Source organism: Protopterus annectens, chromosome 14.part0 (genome assembly GCF_019279795.1).
Source record: "Protopterus annectens isolate FY-2018-M chromosome 14.part0, PAN1.0, whole genome shotgun sequence".
NCBI classification, from domain to species: domain Eukaryota; kingdom Metazoa; phylum Chordata; order Ceratodontiformes; family Protopteridae; genus Protopterus; species Protopterus annectens.
The window spans coordinates 621,399,962-621,425,554 of NC_056748.1; the positions used below are offsets into that span (position 1 = coordinate 621,399,962).

The 25,593-nt window shown below is 40.6% G+C and overlaps 1 protein-coding gene across 4 annotated transcripts in view; it reads left to right on the top strand.

Annotated features, from left to right (window-relative positions):
* The window catches only part of HERC4 (HECT and RLD domain containing E3 ubiquitin protein ligase 4), a 3,175,640-nt gene that overhangs the window by 2,503,504 nt on the left and 646,543 nt on the right, over nt 1-25,593 (top strand). For all 4 annotated transcript variants that reach the window (XM_044056374.1, XM_044056377.1, XM_044056376.1 and 1 more), the window contains one exon: nt 4,103-4,246. In XM_044056374.1, coding sequence (XP_043912309.1) covers nt 4,103-4,246 — 144 coding nt within the window. The remainder of the gene's footprint in view (nt 1-4,102; nt 4,247-25,593) is intronic.

Here is a 25,593-nt window from a genome sequence, read left to right on the forward strand (position 1 = left end):
TAAGCAATTCAAATATTCTGTCCCAGCTCAAAAGAATCATTCATTACAGCCATTTGCTCACCCAATATATCTGACCTAGTACTCTGAAGGGATTTTTTAAAGTGTGCCAACTCATTATACTCCCAAAATGTATGTTCTCAGTTACCTCGTTCTTCCTCATCTATCTCCAACATTTGCTGTCTACCTGAGGAAAAATCCTCTTGAGTCTGCTTGGCGTATAAAAATACCTATCCAAGTACTTCCAAGCAAAAATCCTAAACCAGTGATGGTGAACCTATGACATGCGTGTCAAAGGTGACATGCCACAACATTTTGTGTGAGACACCAGCATTCACCAACACTCGAGTTACCAAAGAAACTGCTTTTACATTTGTTGCTTGTGTGAAGTGCATCAAATTTTGTGCCAGGAGCCAGTTCAACAACACTGCTGCAAAGGTAAGGAAGTTGTTATCCTCAGACTATTTCAGTGTACTTTCTCGATAACCTGCAAAGGGCAGTGCTGACTTTTTCTCTGTTACACTTCTCAGAGGCAAGTAGTCTGCATTTCTAGGAGTGTGCTGTTTTACATTCCTCTCAACTGTCTCTCTTAATCCCGCCTAAAACTGGCAACTTTTTATATTTAATGACGATAGATTTATAGACTAATTTTAATTCAGAAAATGTACATTAATTCATGTTCATTTTTTTTCTGTCCGTGTCTCAAATTAATAGTACTAGTAGTTTAAAACTGTCCATGCCTCTTATTTCTAGATTTGTCCCTGATTCTGTTGAGATTTATTCCTGATGTATTGAGAGCCATGTTGTTTTATTTATTTTATTTTGTTTTTGTTTGGGGGTGGGGGGTGGGGGTGGCATGCAAGCAGTCAAGTTAGGCATTTTGCAAAATTTTGACACACCAAACCCAACAGGTTCACCACCAGTGTTCTAAACCTTCTAGACGTTGCATATTTGGAAGCCATACATATGCTCTCCCACTGTTCTCTTGTAAATTGCTTTTCCAGTCTGTCTAACCTCCTCCAATTTATTCTTATAGTTATCGTGCAGTATTTTATATACCGCACTAATTTTCTCTTTTTTTAACAACAGCTTCTGCTCTAGATTAAACTGAAAAAGGTACCAGACTAAGTCTTTTACTTAAGATTCCTCTATCCCTTTCTCTGTGCCTACACACACTCATTCCCTGTTTGGGAAGATGGTCTCTAGACTGCAGTCCAAAAGTCTTTTTGACCTCATTCCACTCTTATTACCTTCCCTCTGTAATTATTTGCTCCCAATGCCTTGGTTCTTTTGCCATATTTCTCTGGGAATTTATGGCTCCTCCTTGCCTGTTTTCTGTACCCCTGCTTGCATTCATCCATATTGGCAAACATGTCCTTTCTCCATTCTCATGATGACTTAGTTCTTAAATAGTTTTTTTTTTACTTTATGAATGCAATGTTCTGTATGGTTGTTACTATTCTCCTTAAGGATCTGCATCCAAAATCCCACACTGTCCTTATTTCTTGAACTTTCCCACTCATTCATCATCATCCTTTTCCACTTTGAATTATAACCTTCTGCTTGTGTTATGTATATGAGCCTTAACTGTATGACTGTAAAATATCCTTTAATATTGAGTTATCCTAAACAGCCTTGTACTGTTGAAAAGATCAACTTATCCCACTTAACTCTTTCCCTCCCATATAAATTCCTTCAACTCTTTACTAATTATTGTCCACAACTTCTGTAGTTGATAAAGTTTACCTGACCTTAATGTAAAACTAAAGGGACTAAAACATTTTCATTGCTGTATCTTACAATCCTTGTCCATAAACAAGAGCTTCCAGTTTCTCTGTTTTTGTAGTATCATTTACTTAGTCTGTTCCCACATATCCTTAGATCCCGTAACAGAAGTCTCTTTAATCCGTAGTCATAAATACTTTCTTATCTTGTCCCCATAAATATGAGTATTGCTGACCAGTTTGTGCGTAGGTACATAATTTACGGTTACAGCCACCATCTGTTATATCCTTGGCAGGCTATAATCCATAACAGCAAAATGCGGCATAGAATTAAAAAATCAAAAACCTCAAACAGTCCTACAAAAGCAAGTATGGAAGGAGTTCCAGACACAAGTTTTAACTACTGAGCGCTTTCGTTCTTTTTACTCAACAGAACATCATCAGAGTTAAAACCAAGTACACAAACCAAGTTTAAAAGAAGTACCAAATGAATCACATAATCATCCCTAACCAATAAAATACTTCTCGCTGTTTCCTCTGTTCATCTTAAAGTTAGTGTATGTAAAACCATGTTCAGAAAATGTAACTAGGCACTAACAACTCAGAAGTGTTACTCTGAAATGGTTTGAGTGTTTCTGACACAATTCCGAATATAATTGTTGTAGAATGAAAACATATTTCTGTAAAATGAGAGACTGACTACTTTTAACAACTTTAAATAGTAGTATTTAGCATATAGCTATGGCTATTAGTAGCACTGATCATTCAAACATCTACTGTCATGGTAAGTTTATTTACACAACTTTATTGCAATTGTCTATCAAATATTACTTTCCTGTTCTCATTTGCTTCCTGCAGATAGGCAACCTGCTGGCTGTCGAAGCCCATTTAACTAGATGAGTTTTCCTGACTAGTATTTTAACTGTGAACATTTATACTATGCCCACTTTGTCTTTGATGTATACCTTAACCAAGCAGTATTGTCTCAGCCCTGGTCACATTTGGCGAGTCTGGTCATATTTGGAAAGTCAGTACTGTAAAATTCAGCCATGTGTGCATTGAGTCTGAGAGGTTCCCTTGCTCATTCTATCCTTAGATCCTTTGGTACTGCAGCTTGCAAGTCCATCTATAATAGGCCCCTTTAAGGAGGGTCCTTCATGTTAGACATATTACAGGACTCTTGTCTATGAATGATTAGGAATAAGCTTCTTCCACCCTCACTCACCCCAATGGGGTTAAATGGTCTTCCACCACCAGCTGGTGCTGTTGGAGTTCCCTGCAAGCCAGGCAAACACACATTCTTTTGTTTAGTCATCCAGCTCTTCACAACCGTCAGGACTTCTGCACACTGGGCCTGTGTATCACCACCTGCTTTAAGGTCTAAAATGTCATATTTAGTAATGCAGACTATCCATTTTAGCTTGGCAACATGTTATCACTTATTTATTGATAAGTGTTATTTTCTTTCTTTGCATGAATGTACTCAGCTGGTAACTTGGAGGCAAACTGTTGGAGTTTATGGTTAAGTGCAATTATATGCACATGTTTTTTGACTTGACTTATTACTGTTTGTAATGTATCTGCTTTTGCGCTTTCAAAATAAACATCACATAAATAGGTAATTCCATCTGTATTTCTGGCTAGAATGCATTGAGATTAGGCAAATGTTTTCTTGAGCTCAAGTTTTTATAAATGATTAGTTTGTGGTATTACACTATCATTTCCTTTTCAAGCACTAATTGGGAAGAAAAGTTTGTTTGTATGGGGATTGTTTCCCTTTAAAAGAGTAAGGGAGCAGCTGCACCATGATATAGAGGGATAAAGCCTTAACTGTGGCCCAGGTGGCCTGAGTTCATTTAGCAGCTTAGGCATCTGAGGCATGATGTGAGAGTAATGGGCTTGCCTATGTAAGTAGGAAGGTGTTCACCTGGATGCTTCTCACATTAGATCATTGGTGGGGGCTGAGGAACACACAAGGGGGTGTTGCCCGAAGTGTGAATAGGTGGGAGACATTGGTGTAGTCACAGCAGAAGTGGGCAATACACCACACATCCTTGTTGCACATGCCCGTTGGATGTGGAGATACATGCAAGGTGGAAAATGGAAAAGTTGAAGCTTAAGCTAACCCCACCCCACCTTCCAGCAGCAATATGATGCTGCACCAAGATGCCTTGATCTCTGTACCAGAGCATATGTTGTTATAAATCCAGAGTGTGGAGAGCACAGCTTGGAACCTAGTGGACAAAGAGAGGCAGCAGTGGCAGCTGGTGATCAGCAGTAGGATGAAGTGCTGTGCACAAAAAGAAAAGTGAGCCATAAAAAAATTAAAGATGCAGTAAATGTTTTTAATTTCCTATGGTAATCTGTGTACCTGTTTTTAGGTGATATTTATAGGAGAAGAAGCAGTTGATGCTGGGGGTGTGAAGAAGGAGTTTTTCTTGCTGATCATGAGGGAACTGTTAGACCCAAAATATGGCATGTTTCGGTACTATGAGGAGTCAAACCTCATCTGGTTTTCAGATCAGGTATGTTTGCTGATTTTATGCTAACATTTTAAACAATATATACAAGATTATGATTCTAGGAGACTTCCGGCTATTGATACTGATGTAATGTAGACACTTATAATAGTATCCATCTGTTTCCATCTGCATTCAGTGTATTTCATTAAGTAACTTGTTTGCTGTGTGTTTTCTGACTTCTCTCTCTAATGGAAGTATTGTTTATTTTAAATAGTGATCAGGTTTTCTAGGAAAAATTACAAGTACCTCTGACTTTTGCTGCATACAGAGGAACACAGATTTACACTTCTTAAAAAAATAAATACCCATTTTGCATTGTTTTATTCAAATGTAATTTGCAGTCATTGCCATGCTTTCATTATAAAATTAAAACCTGTAGATACAAAAAACTTGAAAAGTGAACTAGCAGTGTTACAAGTGGTTAATATGTGAAGGAATATACATTATGGTGAAATGCATGTGTGGGCCTAAAATGCCAAGTTCATGAAAACCCAGTGTTTTTCTGGAAAAAATAGCAAATTTCCAAATATTATGCTGAGTCCTGCATCCTTATCAGTGAGATTAAATAAAAATAATGTTTAAACCTGGTGACTGAGCTGAATATCCATAAGGTCAGTAACATTAAATGTTTTCCACTGGATTTTTGCTTTAAATGTATTTTACTTACTCATTTGATAGACTGCCTGCTGTATTGATAAAGTACCATTTTTAGCTTTACTTTTGGACTGTTTTTCAGTGACATTAACAATGAATAATTATGTCTGAACTGTGGTAAGTCATGAAGCGGTCTTTAAAAAAATTAGGATTCAAACTTGTTCTCCCATTATAGTCTAGGCTCAGTGAGATATTGACATTTGTTATCTTCCCAGAAGTGACCTGGCCAGGAAGTAGACATCATTTATGTAATCAAAAAGTCTAGCACAAAGTGGATTTTAGATGGCTGTTAATTCAAAGTGTCATTATAACCAGGTAAGGTATAAATTACATTCAAGCATGGAAAGAAAGTAGGTGCCGATTTATTTTTTACCCTAAACTAACGTCAGGATTTTGTAAAATTTTTGCAAGAACAGACCCCCACTCCCAAGCATAGGCATGTGCACATTCAGATAGTTGCACATTGTTAGGTGTCAATTTTTTTTATCCTGTTTGACTTGCTGCCCCTGGAATTAGTTACTTAGTGCTACCACAGCTACTAGTGTTGTTGTGTCTTTCAGCTTTTCCCGGTTAGGGGTCGCCACAGCGGAACTCCGGTCCGCTAATGATTGGCAGTAGACTTTTACGTGCCGAGTTGCTGGCTCTGACGCACAACCTTCAACGATGGTACGCCCATTCACGCCTGCCTCCACACAGAAGACGCTCTAGCTGAGAATCGAACAGGACGTCTTACTGTGAGGCGACAACACTACCGCAGCACCACCACCACAGTTACCACCACAGCTACTAGTGTTACACTTGAGAATTGCAGAAATAAGAAAAACACCTGGTCCCATTATGTAATTTCATTGTTCAGTTATAGGTACTTTTGGATCACCTGTGAACTCAAGGGTTGAAGTCTAGCTTAAGGAAAGAGTTAGTGGAGTTATACCACCTGTAGTTTTTATGCCATAGCTGCCACAGCCCCTTTCTTTTTACCATTCTTTTTCCTGTCATTACCTACAGTGCATTTGCTTCACATCATTCATCTTTTGGGCATTGCTGCAAGTCTTGTTAAATCTTATTTGATTTGCTTTCAGACTTTCAATCTTGATTTCCATATATTGTTCATCTTGTCTGTCTTTCAGATGAATTTTTTTTTAGATTTGTAGCTTGTTTTTCATGTACTATTTCTCTTGTTTGTCTATCAGATACTTTACATTTTGGGCTTTTGGTTTGCTGCTGTTCCAGAGATAGTTATAGCGTGTATCTGGATTTGCATTGCATGCAAGTGAAATTAGCCATGCTGCGGACTCAACATATCAAAGACCTCCATCTTTCAGTGATAGTTATGGTTGCAGTCTATGCAGATAGATTGGATGTTGTAACCAAATCCAACAACTCTGTTCTGCTACCCCTTCCCTGACGCACTATCTCTATAGACATGTCTCTGTGGATTTAGTAAACTTTTCTGAGTGAAACCTCAGTTCATAGTCAGTAGATGCTCTCATCGTGGTCTCTTATTCCATGTCATGCTCCTAAAGATACTGTTTTGTGGTATTACCTTTATTACCTTTTATGCTGCTGCCCATAGCCAAGTTGTGCATCTCCATATGTATGACTCCATGGCAGTATTCTACATTGACAAGCAATGGAAAATAATGTTTCCAACTTTTTTGATCATTGTCCTTTGTCCATGGGGCTAGGCCATTTATGAAACCTTTACTTTCAGCATTTCATGTACTCTTTTGACCATTGCTGAGGTACTTGGAGTCAGGCTGTAATCAATCTTTGACTGGGGTGCCCATCCAGATGTCATATTTCTCTCTCTCTCTCTACATGTTATCTACACATAGACCCAGTTGCAGCAATAGGCAATGCAAAGCTGCCTTTTTACTACTAAGACCCAATACTTTCCTCTTTTCTTTAAGAAGGTTCTAAAGATTGGACTGGGTGATACCTGTGTAATCCTTATGGCCCAGTTGTGGTTGAGATAGGGGTTCTTTATGTGGATCACTGTTCTAGTCAGCACAGGAGGGATCTCTGCCACTAGTAGAGTCCAGATATCCAGGCAGTCTTCCACAAATGATAATTTACCTTTGGCCAGTCTTTCTCCATCTTTCCTGGAATATCTGCATACGTCCATTATAAAGGTGGCATCAGTCATTAACATGTGTAGGTCTTTTTTGCTATCCGTGATTTTGTGTTGAGTGAAAGTGTGGCATCATAGTCTGCTGATGACTGTGCTGGAGTTTGAAGACAATCCCTGCTAAACCTACTGCTGCAACACTGACATGATTAGATGCTTAGGTCATAGGGTTTCAGTTTGGAGTTTCGAAGGTAGTGTCAAGAATTCTAACAACGACAAAGGATTATTTTAAGCCAATATACTTAATACATGGCAAAATGAATGTATTGTACTACCTGGGCTTTGATCCCTTCACCTGTGTTGCATATAACATCCCAGATTTCAACCTTGGGTTATCTGTTGAGACATTTACACCATGGTGAAGGTGAATTTATGTACTGCTTTTGCCTTTCATATTCCACTTCATGAATGGATTTTGGCCAAAATTCCAAATTAAAGTTCTTTTATTGGCACCCCTTATTGCTTAGTCATAGCCCATACCATCTGTAGGATTTAAATGATTTAATTGTTGAGCATCTAATGCTCTTTCCTGAACCTTTATGTTCTGTACACTCAACTTTTTTTTTTGTATTGTTGTCTCTCTGTCTCTTCTGTATGGCATATTGTTGCACTGCATGCCTCAATATTTAAGGAATCATACTTGATATTCCATAAGAGAATGATTTCTGATCAGTTAAGACTTGCCTTTCTTCCACTGGTGGTTATTGTTAACCAGACTATCCTTCTGCTGACTTGTTTCTCCATGGTATGTAATAATGGAGAAATATTTCTCCATAAATTGGGCATCAAACATGCTTTGGCCATTTATGTTAACATTATGGCACCCTATTGTACTGCAGAGAACATTTATGCCTATTTTGCCAATAGTCAGGAGGTTATTATCAGTTACCAAACAAACTTGTCACTTTGCTGGCTGCCTGTCTTGCTTATTAATACAATTAATCTAAGAAGCTATGTATTCTACCTAGGCGACTTTCACATCCAGTACTGTTTGTAAATGGTTTTGGCCCACATTATCTTTGATGATATGACTTGGATACATTATCCATACATTAGTTAAGCATTACTGCTCAGGCATTGTATCCAGAGCTAGGCCAGACTTCGCTAATGCAGTCCTTAGTAAGATTTTGTTTTATTATGTTTCTCTGAGACCATGCTTTTCCTTTGACAGTGCTTATTAAGATTGCATTAGTGGAAACCTCACTCACTGATAGCATTCAGTGTAGGATTGTTCAGGTGTAGGCCTTACTGTAACTTTATCTTCGTGGACTGGGATAAGAAGGGTTTGAACCCTCTATGTGCCCCTTGGACTAGTTTTGTGTTTTAGTTCCATATGGTGGACTTTAATCCACATTTTTTCTACTTCTCCATTCACAAACTAAAGCTTAATTTCCTGCTTTGGGATACTTTCGTGATGACACTGATGAGATGTGGCATTGTCAAGCTGAAGGGTCGAGTCTAGTTTTAAAAAGCTTAAAAATTGTAGGCAGCACCCCCTACTGGTACCAAGGTTGCTTTAATGAAAACTTTTTGATTCTTCTCCATAAAGAAATAGGACTGTCGCAGATACCTACTTAACTGAATTGCCTGGGCATAGTAGGAAAACAACATTGTGTGCTTTTACATCACTGTATGGCATTGCTAATGCAACAGTTGTTTTGTTCATTAGCTGAGACAGTATTGCTAAATGTAGAGGTCATAGCATTTACAATCTGCCTTGGTGGGAGCTTGGTTGATTGTAAAAGCTCTTGAATCTGTTTTTTTCTGGTTTGTATAGATCTCTTTTACAGATTGACTGCTATCCTGGTCTTTGTTTAATTAAGTCCGTATATCACTGTTGCAAAATATTTTCTTAACCATTTTAGCTCATATGCTGACATGCTATATTTTGGATGACAAGCTATTGTGTCTGATTTGTCTAGCTTCTTGGATCAGCTTGAATTTTTCCCCAACCCTGTCACCCTTTTACTGCTGCTTTTAAAGGCCAATGTCTCTGGCTTTCACCCCATACAGTACTCTGACTACCAAAGTCCTTCCACCCTCTTTGATTGCTATTGTCAGTTGTGTAAGCTGATTAAGTACTTTTCCTACCCATTGTTTTACATGGATCTGTTGTACTGAGAGCCCACTGAGCAAACAAGTATTGCACTATAGCTATCCTCCTCTACTAAAAAATTGTCATTTTCACAAAGCTGTCATCTGCTTATCTTCCTTGCTTCACTCTAAGAGGATCAGGAATAAATTCTGTTCCATCCTAGGCAGATAAGATTTATTTTACTGTTTTGCACTTCATTTAACTACCTTATCTGATAATGTGGGCCAAAAACATTTACAAACAGGACTGGATGTGAAAGTCACCTAGGTGGAATACATGGCTTCTTAGATGAATTGTACTTGCACTTGAAATAATTTTCAAGTATCCCTGATGTTGTAGTACTGTATACTTATTGATGAGAACTGCACTTTTGAGAAGATTTACTAGCAGTGTTACTGTGTAAGTTGCTACTTTGCATTTTTATTAGTACTTAATTGTTGTATTCCTGCAATTTTAGTCCTGCTAAAGGGATTCTACACACTTTCCTTTGTTTTGTGTCTTTATAAATCTGACATGTTTGAGAGGCTGTTGGCTGGTTCCCACAGAGCTCTGCAACTCTTGGTGTCCTTGCCTGAGCTTGTGAAGTGATTTCTTTGCAATCACTTGCCATCCAGACAAAAACAAGTACTTATAATTGAAAAATAACACTTCCAGAAGCTATTTTAGTGATTGACTACTGATTCCATGTTTTATTTGTTATTTACCCATTTCTGAGGCTAAAATCACTGCATTTGCTCAAACTGTCTTGCTGTTGGTCTGATTGACTTGAAATTGTCATGTCTTACTAGTTTGTTAAAGTTGTTTTATGGCAGCATACACACTTAAGCAATATTTTTTTGTGCTTTTACATTAAGAGGACTGGGATATTTTGTCTCCTTGCAATAAGTGGTGGTCTGGTCTATCTAAGTTGAAAAACACAGAAATTAACCTATAAAAATAGCACCGCGACTGTAACCTGCAGTTTGGTGATGCATTGTACAAAGTCAAACTCAAGAGCGTCTAGCTTGTGCATCAGGTAGCACGAATATCATATTCTAGCGCTATTCAACTCTAGTCCATAACCCTAGAAACCACTGTAGAAGAGCTCTGTAAAACCTAGTCCTCAAACCCTAATAGCTCATCCTAATACAGGCTCAGACAACACAGCTATGCATTTTCCAAATGTCTACGTAGCCAGGTTGGTAGATGTAGGCATTTAGGGACAATGTAGCAATTGGCACATGTTCACAGACAACTTTTTAATCTTTAAAGAAACCAACACAGTATGCGAGAGATGGACATAGACAATTTCCTTGGAGGCAAAAATCTCGCATACAAACGAGGTTGTCAATACACACACAAACACACTACATCCACCACACACAGTGACTACACGCACAGACCATCTTATGCTGAGGCACACAAAAAAAAAACAAAAAGCAGTCTCCCCAAACCTCAGACATCCTAAGCTTGCCAACAGCAGTGCCTATTTTCAGCAGTCTGTGAAGCATACACCAAAAGCAACACCAAACCCTACACATAAGCTTACACCCATTGGACCCCCAAAAACAGTGCCTGTAAGGCAAGAAAACAGTTTACCCAGGACTCTTGTCAAACGGGACTCTATTGTAGGACAGATACCCCGTTTATCAGACTGGAGTAGGAGAAGATTATGGTTAGTTGCTTATCTAAAGCCAGAATCTACCAGGTTACACACGTACTTAGGTTATTGCACAACAGGTACCAGTGTGACTCTCATGTAGTCCATGTTGGGCATAAATGGCCTGAGACATAGCTCTCTGGATTATATGAAGAAAGACATTATGGACCTCTTTCAGTATGTCTCTCATACTGGTGTGTCTTGCATTGAGCAGCATTCTACCTTCACCAAAAACAGTGCCCCACAGTATGAACAAAAAATGATTGACTTTAACAAATGGTTTATTTTCTGAGGTCAGTCCAGAGAGATTCAATATCTGTTAGCATGGGAGGACACAGCTAACAGACCATGTTGCTTTGCAAAGATGACCTGCACCTGTCCTTCCTGGGCTTCCAGATTTTGGATAAAATGTTATCCACCCCCCTCGAGCCTTTTTTAGGCAATACCAAAGTGATATAAACCTACAGATGCAGCAAGTAAAACCCAAAGGAACATGTGTTACTGCCCAGTGCTAGGATTCTTAACAAGAAACTCCACACCCTACAAGCTGTTCTCACTGTTGAGAATATAGACAGTTGTGCCTTTGCCAAAACATAGTTTAAAGCTGCAAGAAATACTCTGGCAGTACAAGGCTGCAGTGCCTTCCATACATGTCAAACATAAGCCGCACATACTAAAGGTACAGGTGTCTTGTTCTAGTAGATATTAGCAAAAAGTGTACCTCAAAGTTTGCTAAACAGGATGATACCCTGGAGTTCACCCACATGCAAATAACCTTCGATAGAGTCCATTATCATATCTTAGCAAGCTGTAGGTCACCATCTGTCTCTCAAGAATCCCAAGCTGTTATCTAGACCTGCTGGAGGCACTCTGCATCCGAACACTCTATTCTTGGGAGACTTTACTTGTGTATAGACTGGGAAACGTACACTACCACCAGCTTGCAGGCACAAAGTGTTTTGGACTTTCACACAAATGCCCTTGATCAGTTAGTGTGCCCTTCATTTAGAAACTATTCTAAAGTAAACTACATCCTATTAAGTGACAGTTTGTCAAAATTCAGTGTCTGCCCAACCCAGAATTCACAGCAGCCTGTGCAAAATTATTCCAAGAAACACTGTACAAATTTGTAAATGGCCACATAGAGAGTGCTGTACATACAAGAAGTAAGCTCAAAACAAACCCCAAAATCAAACCACACTGGGGGAAACCTAATGTTAATAAGGTGTATAACAAAAGAAAAAAGTAATTGCCAAAGTTAAAAAGAGCAGCTCTCATAATGCAAGAGCATACTAATTAAACTTAACAGGAAACTGAGGACTAATTAAATCCAACAAGATCTGTTATGAGGTCAAGATAGCTTTTTAGGCTAAAGCTGGCCACAAGACCTTCTACAGCTGTGTCCAAAACCTCAAAGGTAACACACAACAGTGTGCTGAACTGGTTGTAAAGGATGCCACCTTCACTTAGCAGAGTGAAATAGCAAATCTGCTGGCCAACAGATTTAGCTCAGACTTTACCCATACCACTCCCCTCCGCCACCCCTTGTGAATTCGCTTCCAACAACCCCCCCCCCCCCAAACACACACACAAAGCTATCCGCAGGGACTAAGTCATAGCGGCACTCACTAAGACTAAAAACCCAGCCTCAGTGGGGCCCAAAAGTATCACAAGTTGCCTGTTAAACAGCCTGAAACATGACCTATCAGGACTTCGTCATTTTTCAACTTCAGCCTCAAAACAGGCTACCTACCAAGTGAATGGAGGATGGCATTGACTCCCCCCATCACCCTAGAAACTCATTAGACTGACTAATATGCAAATCCATGGAGCAAATTGTTATGGGAAATGATCTACAGAGACACTGGACCCATCACAGTTTTTTTTTTTTTTGTTTTTTTATTGAACAAAAAAAATCTTTATTATATTATCATGTATGACATAGGCAATCATACATTTATATAAATGAAAACACACCATACTGCCACAATTCCAGTTGCAGACATTGTACTTATAAACCACATTGACATAAAATAACTGCAGGTGCAAACATACATCACTTCTATTCTATCCAGTCAGTCAGTCAAACATATTACATAGCTCATTCAAGTCCTGCTGCCTTCCTTTAAACCTCATTCCTCCTCCACATGTATTGTTTCCACAATTCCCATTTTTCCTATGTAATTTGCTCCTTCCCTTTTGTAATGATCCCAAATTCCAGTTGTTTTATCTCTGTTGCTATATTGGCTATTTCTAGCAAAGTTGGTTTAGACTTTGATTTCCATTTTCTAGTAATTCCTTTTTTGGCAGCCACCATAATTAGACTTAGCAAGGCCTTACTATATGTAGACAATTTCAATTCTGTCTCATAGCTCAAAAAAAATAATTTCCTTAGTTGCACCAATCTGCTCACCCAGTATCACCGACAGAGTAGTCTGCAGGGAATCTTTAAAGTCTGCCAACACATTACACTCCCAGAAAATATGTTCCCAGTTACCTCTTTCTTCCCCATCCCACCATTTGCTACCTGAGGAAAAATTGTTTGGAGGCTAGTTGGGGGTATAAAAATACCTATGTAAACACTTCCAGGGGAAGATCCTAAATCTTCTAGACTTAGTATTTGGGAGACGTACATATATCCCCTCATTGTTTCTTTGTGAATTGCTTATCCAGTCTCTTTTCCCAATCCTTTCTAAACTCCTCTGTTGATTCTTTTAGGCATCATGCAATATTTTATATGCTGTACTAGTTATTCTTTTTTTTTTTAACAGCAGCTTCTGTTCTAGAGTCTACTAAAACCTCTACCAGTGCATCTCTTTCATTTAGGACCCCCCCCCCTTTCTCATAGGTTCATACTAGGCGGCCTGTACAAACCTAGCCATAACAATTCCCTGGCTATTTCTTCCCACAATATTTACTTCCCTGGACCCCTGTCTAGCAGGGTGACTGACGTGACCCCCATGGTAAATTTCCTATCTCCCATCAAGTTGTCAAGGTTCCTTTTGAAGAGGGCGAAGGAGGCTGTCTGCTTGATATGTATGTGCAGTCTATTCCAGAGCATGGGGAGTCTCTGGGTCAGGAACCTATCCCTCCAGCATGTTTTGTTCATTGTGATGACAAGGTTTAGATCCCTGGAGCGTGTGGCTCTGATGGATTGGGATTTCTTTAAGTGTAGCATGTCTAACAGCTGTGGGTGTGACATGGCTTTGTATGTTAAGCAGAGATCGCCTCTGAGTAGACGATATGCGACAGAGTATAGCTGGAGTTTTTTTAGTCATCTGCTTTAGGCCTATGATTCTTTTTATTGAGTTCTCTCTGCCTGTACTCTGATATCAGTCCTTGCTAGGGAAGGCATTCTCTAATCTGCAGTCCGAATAAACTTTTGGCATCTTCCCATTCTATTACCTTTCTCCCTCTAGTTAATTTGCTCCCAATACCTTGGTTCCTTTGCCAGTTTTCTCCAATAAATTCCAGCCCTCTCTTGCCTGTTGCCTGTATCCTAATTTCACTCATCCCTCTCGGCAGAATCTTCTTTCTTCATTCCCGTGTTGGCTTAGTTCTTAGAACACTTTCTGCTACTTTATAAACATATTTTGTATAATTATTGCTATTCTCCTTAAAGGCCTACATTTAAAATCCCAGTCTCTTCTTGTTTCTTGAGTTTCCCCTGTTCCATTATCATACCTTTCCACTTTGAATTCTAGTTTTTTGCTTGTACTATGTATAGGAGCCTTAACTGTGTTGCTGTAAAATACCCATTCAGATCAGGTAATCCCAATCCACCTTGCTCTGTTGAAGGAATTATCTTATCCCACTTGACTCTTGTCACCTTCCCCTCCCAGATAAAATCCTTCAGCTCTCTATTAATTGCTATTCACAACTTTTTTTTGGTTGATAAAAATATGCCTGACCTTTGTATAAGACTAAAGGGACTAGAAACATTTAAACTCCATGTATTTTACTATCAGTTTCCATATAACAGGGCTTCCATTTTCTCAGTTTTTGTATTATCTTTGGTTTAGTCTCTTCTAACATATCCTTAGTTGCCACACTGAAATCATTGTAATCCATATTCCTAAATACTTCTTTTTATCATGTCCCCATAAGTATGGATATTGCTGAACCAATTTGTGTGTGGGTACATAATTTATCACTATTGCCTTTGTTTTAGCTTCATTAATTTTGTATCCTGAAAAGATATGAAAGTCTCAAAATGTTCCACTGCACTGTAGTTTCCCGTTCTGATTTTGTTAGGTAAAAATATCGTCATCTGCAAATAGAGCCAGCTTTTGTTGACTACCATACTAATTATATCCTTGAATTTCTGAGTCTCTTATTTTATTTATCAGTGATTGTAAATATAATGCAAATAAAGGGGAGAGAGGACACCCTTGCAGATTCCTCTGCTCAAGCAGAAATTATCAGAGAGGAGCCCACCTACTTTAATTTTCACCTCTGATTCCTTATAAGTCCTTCTGATCAACCTTATAATTGTATTAGGGAATGCAAATGCTTCCATTGCCGTGCTCATTAAGTGTCAGCTCACTCTGACAAATGCCTTCTCTGCATCAAGACCCACCAGCAACAGTGGTATTTTCTTACATTCTGCTTCCCTCTGGATCATCACTGTTCTAGTAATATTGTCAAATGTTTGCCTTCCTTACACAAAACCACATTGATCCATATCTATCAATTTTGGCACATCTTTTGCCATTCTGTTAGTCCTTATAAACATAAACACATTATAGTCATGGTTTAGTATTGAAATGGGCCTGTATGTAGTTGGATCTAATGGTTCTTTACCCCCTTTAGGTATTACAGCTACCACCGCTTCCTTCCAGAATGTTGGTACTTCTGTTCCACTTAAAATACTGTTAAACAAAACTTTCCAGAGCTTTATCATTTTTTTCCTGTCCTAGCTTCCAAACTTCCACAGGAATACCATCTATTCCTGGGGACCTTCCTGTAGATTGGTTATACATCACCATTTTTATCTCATCTTCTCCTATCCTGTTAGTAATTGAGCCTCATCTCCCTCTAACCTCTGCATATTTAATTCTTCCATAAACATTTCCATTTGTACCTTTTCTTGATTTCCATATTGCTCTGCTTTATACAGACTTTCATAGAATTTCCAAAATATTTCTAATACTGCTACAGGATGCCTTATCTTCTTTGTTATAGGCTCCCTAAGCTTGCTGACCACCCTTTCTAGTTTTTGTTGCCCAAGTTGTGCTTTAGTTGTTATCCAAAAACAGTTGCTTAACAGCAATCTTTCTAAACTCCTGATTTTATCGAGGTGATCCCTTATTTTTCTGTTCAGCATTCTGCAGTTGCTGCTCTTCTTGTTCTTTGGGATTCCCCCAATTTTGCAATACTTTAACATTTGTCAACTTATAAGTAACGATATGACGTCTGGGTCCAAGGAAGTTATAGTACCACTCTACGTGCCCCTTATCAGACACCTTTGGCATTTACTTGACTAGGCATGTGCAGCAGTTGGAACACCCACAGAGGTTCCTCACCAAGAGAATCCATGGTATTAACACACTGTCCTATACAGATTGCCTTAGAGCCCTGTCCCTATACTCTTGTCTCCTACAGGCTATAGAGAGTTGATCTGTGTTTGGCATGTAAAAGCAAAATCTTTAATATCCAGCTGTGATGGAGCTTTTGCACATCTGCAAAATGAGCAGCACCAGAAATGCTAGAGCCAGGGACCTGAATTTGCTTGCGATATAAATAGAACATGCAGGCAAAACAGATATGTGACTTGAAGGATTCCCCATTCTGTGGAATAGGCTTCCCATCCATGTGAAACAGAGCCCATCCTTAACTCTATTCAAATGTAATCTTGACCATTGGATAGGAAATTATAATTTTTTCCCCAGGCTGCCCCCCATGTCTCTTATAGACAGAGACCAACAGTAAACATTCTCTAACAAACATATCCTCTCACACAACTTCTTGGCTACCTTGAAAGATACCCCTCCTAATAAATATACTTCCCCATTTAAGACACACATGTTACCAGGGAATGCAGTTAGGTTGGGGCGAATGGCTAGGGTTATAAAGCCCCTGGTGGTCATTAGCTTAGTATATACCAGTGAACCTATGAATAAGAGGACAGTTTTGGATTGATCTGTATGTGCACAGACATGCCTTGCTTTGGCTAACTCGTCTGTGGAAGATTTTAGGGCAAATCCTAGACATGCATTTCATGAGTCCACTGTCTACTTGAAAAAAATAAAACAGACATTTAATGACTTGTTGAAAAAGATGCACAGAGCTTACTATGCACAGCCTTTTTATGTGAGATTCTTGTGTACTTTCCAGGGTTGCTGCATCAGCCTTGGAGCAGATTGCCAGTTATTGATGAGATGAGTGAGGGAGGTTGGCATAATGGCTAAGGTGTGTACCTTACAAACACACAAGGTACAGGATTTGATTTTCACATGGGGTAATTGGCTAGGCTTAAAATGTGTCACAAGGGCAGTTAGCCTAGCATTAATCTATGACCTATAACTAATGTCTTTCCAAGTCACTGTTGCAGCATTTGACATGAGATATCCAGCCAAGGATAGCCATATATTTGGCCAACATGTTTTCCTCATACTGTATGACAAACATGTGAACTAAAGCAGGAAGTACATAAGGGGACATGAGAGTGAATTATAACACTTGCTACCAGTCTGAAAGTGAAACTTCACTTCATCTTCAGTCTGTGAGATGTATGACTAGTACAGCTACCTAGCCATTGGGTAGATGAGTATCCCATTGGGACCCTTCCTTTTATATTGCTGCTCCTAATTTTTGTACATGCCAGCCAAGAGAGTGAAATGACTATGGGGGACAAATTCCACACGATTATCATGTAAAATGGCTTTTTTGCCTTTGCTGCTGGACATAGCTTCAGCGAGTGTGTTATTTCTTGGTCTTTTGTTGCTAAGTCCCTCCCCAGGTGTGTCTCTTCCTTAAAGAAATGCTTAGAAAATCAAAGGTTCAAAGAAATTAGACACAGCACTGTCATCTGAGCCTTTCCGTCCTGACATCCAGCTGTTACCAAAGAAGCAGCTTAAAAAAGCCAAGCATAAGGCTTTGAATGTTCAGCCAGATTTGGACTTTCTCAGCTTTGTCAGTTGATGAGTCCTCAGGTCATCTGATGTTTGCAGCTCTCCCCACTATTGCGACCCTGTCAAAGGTTGATATGGGGCATTCCTTTTGCATGTCCACTCTGGCTGATCCAGTTTCTGTGTCATGTGAGAAAGGGAAACCATGTCTTGTAATCTCAGAGAGGTGGGTAGTTGTCAAACTTTAATTAGAGAGGAAGTACCTAATTCTCTGATAGAAGTCCATCAGGGCTCTGATGCACCACATTATGTTTAGGCAGACATCCCAACAAAGAAAAAGCAGAAGACCAAGCATATTTCTGCCCTCAGGTTGTAAGGGATCTGCAGAAAGAATGGTAAGAAGTTGCACAGCGCTTGTTTAAAACTCTTATATCTTTAAAGTCCCCTTATTATTTTCAGGCTGCACCTACTGCTTTCCGTTCTCCTACTCCTCTTAAGAGACAGAGGGATTCTTCCTCTGATGAGGAAGATCGGGATTCTTATGAAAACTTTCTTGCATGTTCTTCACGAATCCATTCCCCCTTGTCTGTGGCTGCTGCTGGTACTGTTTCTCCTAACTCTCCTTTGGTGGAACTTTCTTTTGGCAGTGCAGTGATCAAAAAGATACATTTTATATGAGAAGGCATCAAGATCACAGATACACAACAGAAGTATTATGCCCTGTAGGAAATAGGTGGTCCTAAGCCCTCAGCCATTCCCCCTGTCCTGGAGTCCTTTCTGAATACTTTCGGTAATGATTCTCAGAATCTTGAATTCCAATCTCCTGTTCCTATAAAATTAGATAGGGTTATAAGTTGCCTGAGGATCAGACGTTTTCTTTATAAAACTCCCTTGTCTGATCTTGCTGTGGTTTCCCTTCCTATGGAAAAAAAAAAACAAACTTGTGCTCTCCTCTAATGTGTTACCTACAGATTAGGGTAGTAGGGCTATAGACAGGTATGGTCAAAAGTCTTTCACATGTACTACCCTTTGCCTTTTGAACTGTAAACTATCAGACTCTTATGACAAGGTACATTCTATCTATCCTGTCTAACCAATATGGGAAGTGATCAATCTAGTGCCATAGTCAAATAAGTCTTCTGCTGTAATTGTACCTATCAGGTGGCAAGGCACTCTGTCAAGTGGAGTTAACATGTGTCAGATGCATCATCTAGAGCAGGGGCATCAGTTTCTGTCATTCATAAGTATTCTTGGTTAAGACTGCTATCCTTACCAGAAAATCTCATAGTCAGACTTTTGGATTGTCATCTGGAAAAACTGTACATCTGTTTGGATCTTTGGCTGCTGAACTTTTCAAAACCTTACAGGAAAGAAGGAAAGTTATAAAGGATTTGAAACAGATTTTCCTTTTCCTTTTCCTTTCTTCTGTGTCCATGTTCTAGAGAAAATATCCTGTTAAAGCGAGCCCATTTTTCAGATGAGACCAAAATCAACCCCAAGAGGGCAAAAGGACCAACAAGGAGATTTCAAGACAAATCAGGACAGGATAACAAGGCATCTAAGCCCATTTTTATTCATAAACCCACAGACTTATGACTGTTCCTTTTTACCTCCCTTTTCTCCTCAGCCAGTTTCTTCTATCCCATAGACAATCTCTCACACTCGTCTGACCTGGAAGGTGCTGGCTACAGACAGGTCTTCTCTGTCAAAAAAAAGGGGGGGTGCAAAATGTCTTGGAAGTCTCATCCCCCTTTCTCTGGAATCCCTCAATGTCTTCACAATTAGTTGCCACTAATATTTCATCTTTTGTTGGATCTCCTTGTGCAGGGTAGTATTCAGACAGTTCTCTTCTCAGTTTGCCAGGCTGTTCCTTGTCCTTATAAAGGATGGATTCTGGATACCAGTTTTGGACCTGTCCTTTCTCAGTACCTTCCTGAATGTCCCAAGTTTCCAAATTCTAACTCTTCAGTCCTTATTCCCTATAGTCCTTCCTCAGGCTTTTCTACTAACCTTGGATTTGATGAATGCTTACCTTCGCATCTGTATCCATCCTATTTTCAGGAAGTACTTGAAATTTTCTGTTTCTTCTTCATATTTTCAATTTTCTGCTTTACTTTTTGTTCCTTCAACAGCCCCAAGGATATTCACAAAATGTCTAGCTCCAGTCATAGCCTTCGGTAGACGTCAAGAAATCCAAATATACCATTATTTGGATGATCTACTTCTCTAGGCTGCTTCACAAAATTTTCTTATGAAATATCTCAGTTTCACAATAAACCTCCTTCACAGTCTTAAGATTCACTTTGAACTTAAAAGTCTGTTTTGACGCCTTACCAAAAGCTGATCATCTTAGAGTGCAGGATCAACACCCCAATAGTGATAGCTTTCCTTCCTTCAGACAAGGTTCTGTTTTTGACAGAGTTCACTCAAAACCTTTTCCCTTTGCAGGTGACCTTGACAAGAGGATTCTTGAGAGCCCCTGGAGTTAAAGTTCTTGAACATCCCTGTGCTGGTCTCCTCATAAGGAAGAGATACAGGGGTATCTTAAGTCAAGTTGGCTTTAACACTGCCACTCGTTCAACTTTCAGACCCCCTTCTTGCACTGCGTCAAGTAGGAGTTACTTTTATGGATCGACCAGATTTTCCTCTATCTGGAAGTAGCTTTTCTTGATGTTCTTCGTGTTTCACTGTTGCAGTCATCACATTTAGGTTATCTGCATGCAGGTAGCCCTCAGCCGGCCTGAATACCAGCATCTTCGGATTTCTGTGTCGGATGCTGTCACTTCTTCCATGACGTCAGGTCGTCAGAGGTATAAAACATGCAGCCGACGCCTTTACATCAGTCTTTCTTGCTGTGTGGTGCCCGAAGCAGAAGCAGTTCACAAGTGCCGGTCAGCCGACTCCTGAAATTTTCGTTTTCGAGTTTCATACCTGAAGTCTTCAAAAAGATAAGTACCCCGTTAGGGATCCTTTTTTCTTGTTCTAACTGATGTCAGAAGAAAATTAACAATTGTCTTGCCTGCGGAAAGCAAATACCTCATAGCGACTTTCATTCTTACTGCGTCACCTGTTTAGGCCCAGACCACGACGTCCCTCGCTGTTGGTTTTGTGCCTTGTTCAGTGCCACCACTATTCGTCAGGCTATTTTTGTAGCTAAATACTTTCTTTCTCGATCTCCGTACTCCGAAATGGCTTCATTAAGCCATTCGACTACCGATCTTCTGAAAAAAATGTAAGGATACAGACAGACTGCATAGGTCCAGAACTGCCAACAACACTTCCATTGAGCTAGTCGCCAGTCCGCCGGTGCTCAGTGAGATGCTTTCGCAGCCCCTGATACCTGCTACTACAGATTCACAAGCCTCTACTTAGATCCATTCGGAGTCCGATATGCCGCAAGATGCTTTTTTGACTATGGAACCTCTAGATGTCTCTACCTTGGATGGGTCCGGAGCCACTGTGCAGGCACCGGCTTCTGTGGGTGTATTCTGGCCTACCAATTTTCATATTAAACTGACAACTTCGTTTCAAGCTACAAGTGCTGAATTTCTCAGGCCTAAAGCTCACACTACGCCTAGAAAACTGACCAAACCACATACTCAGGCCCATATGCTTCAAAAACAAATGATTAGAATGGCTGAAGACCTTATTACCTTAATTAGGAAAAGCCAGCCTTCCCCATGTAAGAGATCTAAAACTGCTTATATTTTGGATTCTTCTGATCAGGAATCTGATATCTGTGTTCCTTCTAACTACCAGGATTTACCCTTATCTACTTATGAGGATTCTGATGCAGAGGATTCCATTCCCTGTGCTTCCCCTCCAGAAGATTTTTCTTTTGGTGAAACCTTGCATACCCTTAGGGAGCATTTCCGCTGGGAAAGCCAGGACTATTCTGATTCCAAAAAGAGACTTAGGGAATTTTTACTCCTGCCTCAACACAGGCATCTGGCTATCCCTCCTGTTCTGGAGATTGTAGATGTTTTCTTGGAATCCAACCTTACCCCAGGCACCTTGCCTCCAGCTCTCAGGAAACCTGACTGGTACTACAACGTACCAGACTGTCACAAATTCTTCTTCAAGAATCTCACTGCAGAGCCAGAGACCATTTCCCAAAGGCCAAAAGGCATTAAGGCTACTGCTGCCAAAAATCCTAACCCTTCTGATAGGGACTCTAGAGCTTTAGACAGATGGGGTAAGAAGGTATACATTTCTGCTACTTTGGCCATTAGGGCTTTAAATTGCCAGTTTCATATGTTAAAGTGTCAGCAGCATATTATGGGACTACTAAAACAGAAAATTATGTTAATTCCTGACTGTGCTGAACACAGAGTTGTAAGAGTTAATGCATTCTGCTGAACAAGTTGGTAGACATACTTTGCAATGTGGTTTTGATGCTTTGGAAGCATCTTGCAGGGCTGCTGTCACTGGGTCTGTACTTAGAAGGCATGCTAGGCTTAAGGAACAAAACTTGCCAGATCATGTTAAAGCTAAATTGCTGGATGCACCCTTAAACCAAGACCGCCTTTTTGGCAACAAAGCAGAAGTAGTCCTCAAAAGGATGGAGGAAAAATCTAAATCTATGCAAACTGTTAAAGATTTCTTACAAATACAGCCTCCTAGATTCAGTAGGCATTGGCCTTCAAAGAACTGGTCTTTTCCAGTCCCTTCCAGGCCTTCTCAGTCCAAACCCAGGCGCAGCAGACCACCAAGACTTCAGTCTCAGGCTATACACAGATCTAAGCAGTGGGGGGCTCCCACTTCCAAAGCAGGAAGGAGTAAGCCTCCCCCTATGGAATAATGGCACAATGACTTATCCTTAACTCTTCCAAGCCGTGCTCAACTACTTGCTCCCTTAGGAGGAAAGCTCGCCCTGCATGCAAAAAACTAGGAACTCATTACCCAGGACAAATGGGTTTTGAACATAATTTCCCTAGGATACAGATTCCACTTCCACTCATTACCAATCCCAAGTGAATGGCCAGACCTCCCCCCAAATCAGTGGGCGAAGGCCCAAAGGCTATTCAACCTGTCCCAGCAGAACAAAGGGGACAATATTTTTATTCAAGACTGTTCCTAGAAAAGAAAACTTCTGGCATCCTATCCTGGACCTGCCTATTCTCAACACTTTTCTGGTGGTTCCAAAATTCAAAATGCTAACTCTTCAACAGCTTCTTTCTGTGCTAGCTAAGGATGCCTGGCTGGCAACCCTAGACTTAAAAGAAGCTTACCTGCACATCCCAATAAGGGAATCCTGCAGGCAATACCTACGTTTCAGGGTGGGCTCCATGCACTATTAGTTCTCTGCACGTCCCTTTGGCTTATCTACTGCTCCCAGGGTATTCACAAAGTGCCTAGCTCCAGCCATTGCATTTTGCAGGCAGAGAAAGATTCAGATTTACCCATACTTGGACGACTGCCTGATTCAGGCAGAAAGTCAGGACTTGCTGTTACAACACCTGGCATTTGTAAAGAGATGTCTAACCTCACTGGAGTACACCATCAATGAGAAGAAATCACACCTAGTACTCTGCCAACAGATTGTATTCCTGGGAGCAAGCTTGAACACAACTTCCCAGATGGCAGTCCTCACTCCGGCGAAACAAGTTTATTTGACAACCTACTGGCCACAAAAACCCAGCTCTCTGCAAGGAATATCCTCCAAGCCCTGGGGTTCATGGCCTCTTGCATTCTGTTAATTCCATATGCAAGACTGCATATGAGGAAACTTCAATGGTATCTAAAACGTCTATGGTGTCAACATTCTCAGGACCTAGAAACAAGGATTCCTATCATTCCTTGTCTAAGAGCAGAGTTCCTTTGGTCGGCAGAGGCCTGCTACCACAACAAGGGACTCCCTTTCACTCTACCCCCTGCCGTCCAAACCCTAATAGACACATCAGACTATGCATGGGGGGCTCACATGGCAGGGCAGTGCATTCAGGACAAATGGAACCCAAAACAGATGCACCTGCATATCAATCAAAAAGAAATGTTAGCTGTACAGAATGCTCTGACAGCCTTCAAAGACCTTATTCTTCTGGGACAACTGTTGGTAAAGACAGACAACACCACAGTTATGTGGTATTTAAACAAGCAGGGGGGAACCCATTCCTACCCACTCTGCAGACTAGCCATGGCTCTGTGGAACACAGCGTTGTACTACCAAGTGAACCTGCGAGCTCAATTCCTGCCAGGCAAAATTCACTGGCAGACGACTTGAGCGTAAATCTCATAGACCCACAGAAATAGAAACTGGAACCCATAATATTCAAGCTCTTGAGGAACAAATGGGGGACACCAGAGGTAGACCTGTTTGCCTCTCCTCAGAACTACCAACTGAACAAATTCTATACCAGAACTCCCCACAGTCAAGCTTGGAGTGTGGATGCCCTGCCCTTTACTTGGGAAAGCCTCTCAATTTATGCCTTCCCCCTCTGCGTCGCCTCTCAAAAGTTCTACTAAAGATCAAACAGAACAAGCCAAGGACAATACTGATTGCCCCAGACTGGCCACACCAGCACTGGTATCCCCTTTTGCGCAGTCTAACAGTGCTACAACCATGGCACCTGCTTCAGCCCCCCCCTGCTGTCCCAGCCACTGGGCCAGATTGTGCACCCTCAGCTTCAAACCCTGAACCTTACAGCCTGGCTAATTTCCTGAGCTCACCTCTAGCAACCCTCAGTAAGCAGGTGCTGGTTGTCATTCTTAAGGCAAGGAGGCCTAGTACTAGAAAATCCTACTCAGAAAAGTGGAAAAGCTACTGTTCCTGGAGCCAGGCTCAGGGGAGAGGCACAACAGTGCACAGCTTACCCCATATTGTAGATTATTTAACAGAAATGCTCCACAAGGTCCTGTCTTTCTCTTCAGTTAAGATTCATGCCTCTGCCATTTCAGCACATTATAATACTGAGCCAACCCTCTTCTCTCATCCCCTGCTAAAACAGTTCCTTAGAGGGGCCAAAATTTAATGCCCCCCAGGAGAGCTCCCACTCAAGACTGAGACCTTAACTTTGTATTGGAAAAATTCACTCTTCCCCCCTTTGAACCAGCTGCTACAGCAGAACTGAAATTCCTTTCCTGGAAAACAGCCTTACTTCTAGCCATCACTTCAGCAAGAAGAGTGTGTGAACTGCAGGCCCTCATGGCAGTGGAACCCTTCATTATCTTCCATGTGGACAGAGTTTCCCTCAGGACTAACCCATCCTTTATGCCCAAGGTGGTGTGTAGTGTGGCTCTAAACCAGACCATTCATTTGACTACTTTTTCCCCTAATCCTCAAAATAAGGGGGAACGGATACTGCATTCTCTGGATGTGCACAGACAGCTTAGATTCTATTTGGACAGAACTAAGCCTCGAAGAAAGTCCGACCAGCTGCTAGTTAGTTTTGCTGCAGTGGCAGAGGGGAAGGCTATTTCAAAGCAAACCATTTCCAAATGGATAGCCCATTGCATCCATTTCTGCTACAAGCACCATGGAAAACCTACCCTACAGGGGATAAGATCACATTCCACCAAGGCTGCATCTACCTCTACAGCATTTCTCAGAGGAGTCCCTACCAGGGACATCCTGGAAGCTGCTACCTGGAACTTTGTACATACTTTCACCAAGCATTACCACCTGCCTATCTTTCTTAAATCCAGAGCTGGATTTGCCACAGCAGTCTTACAAGGCCTGATAGCTAGCCCCAATGCTCTTTAACTGCCTCCACCCTTCCTTAGCTTTGGGATTCAACCCAGATGTGATGACTGCAACAGTGAAAC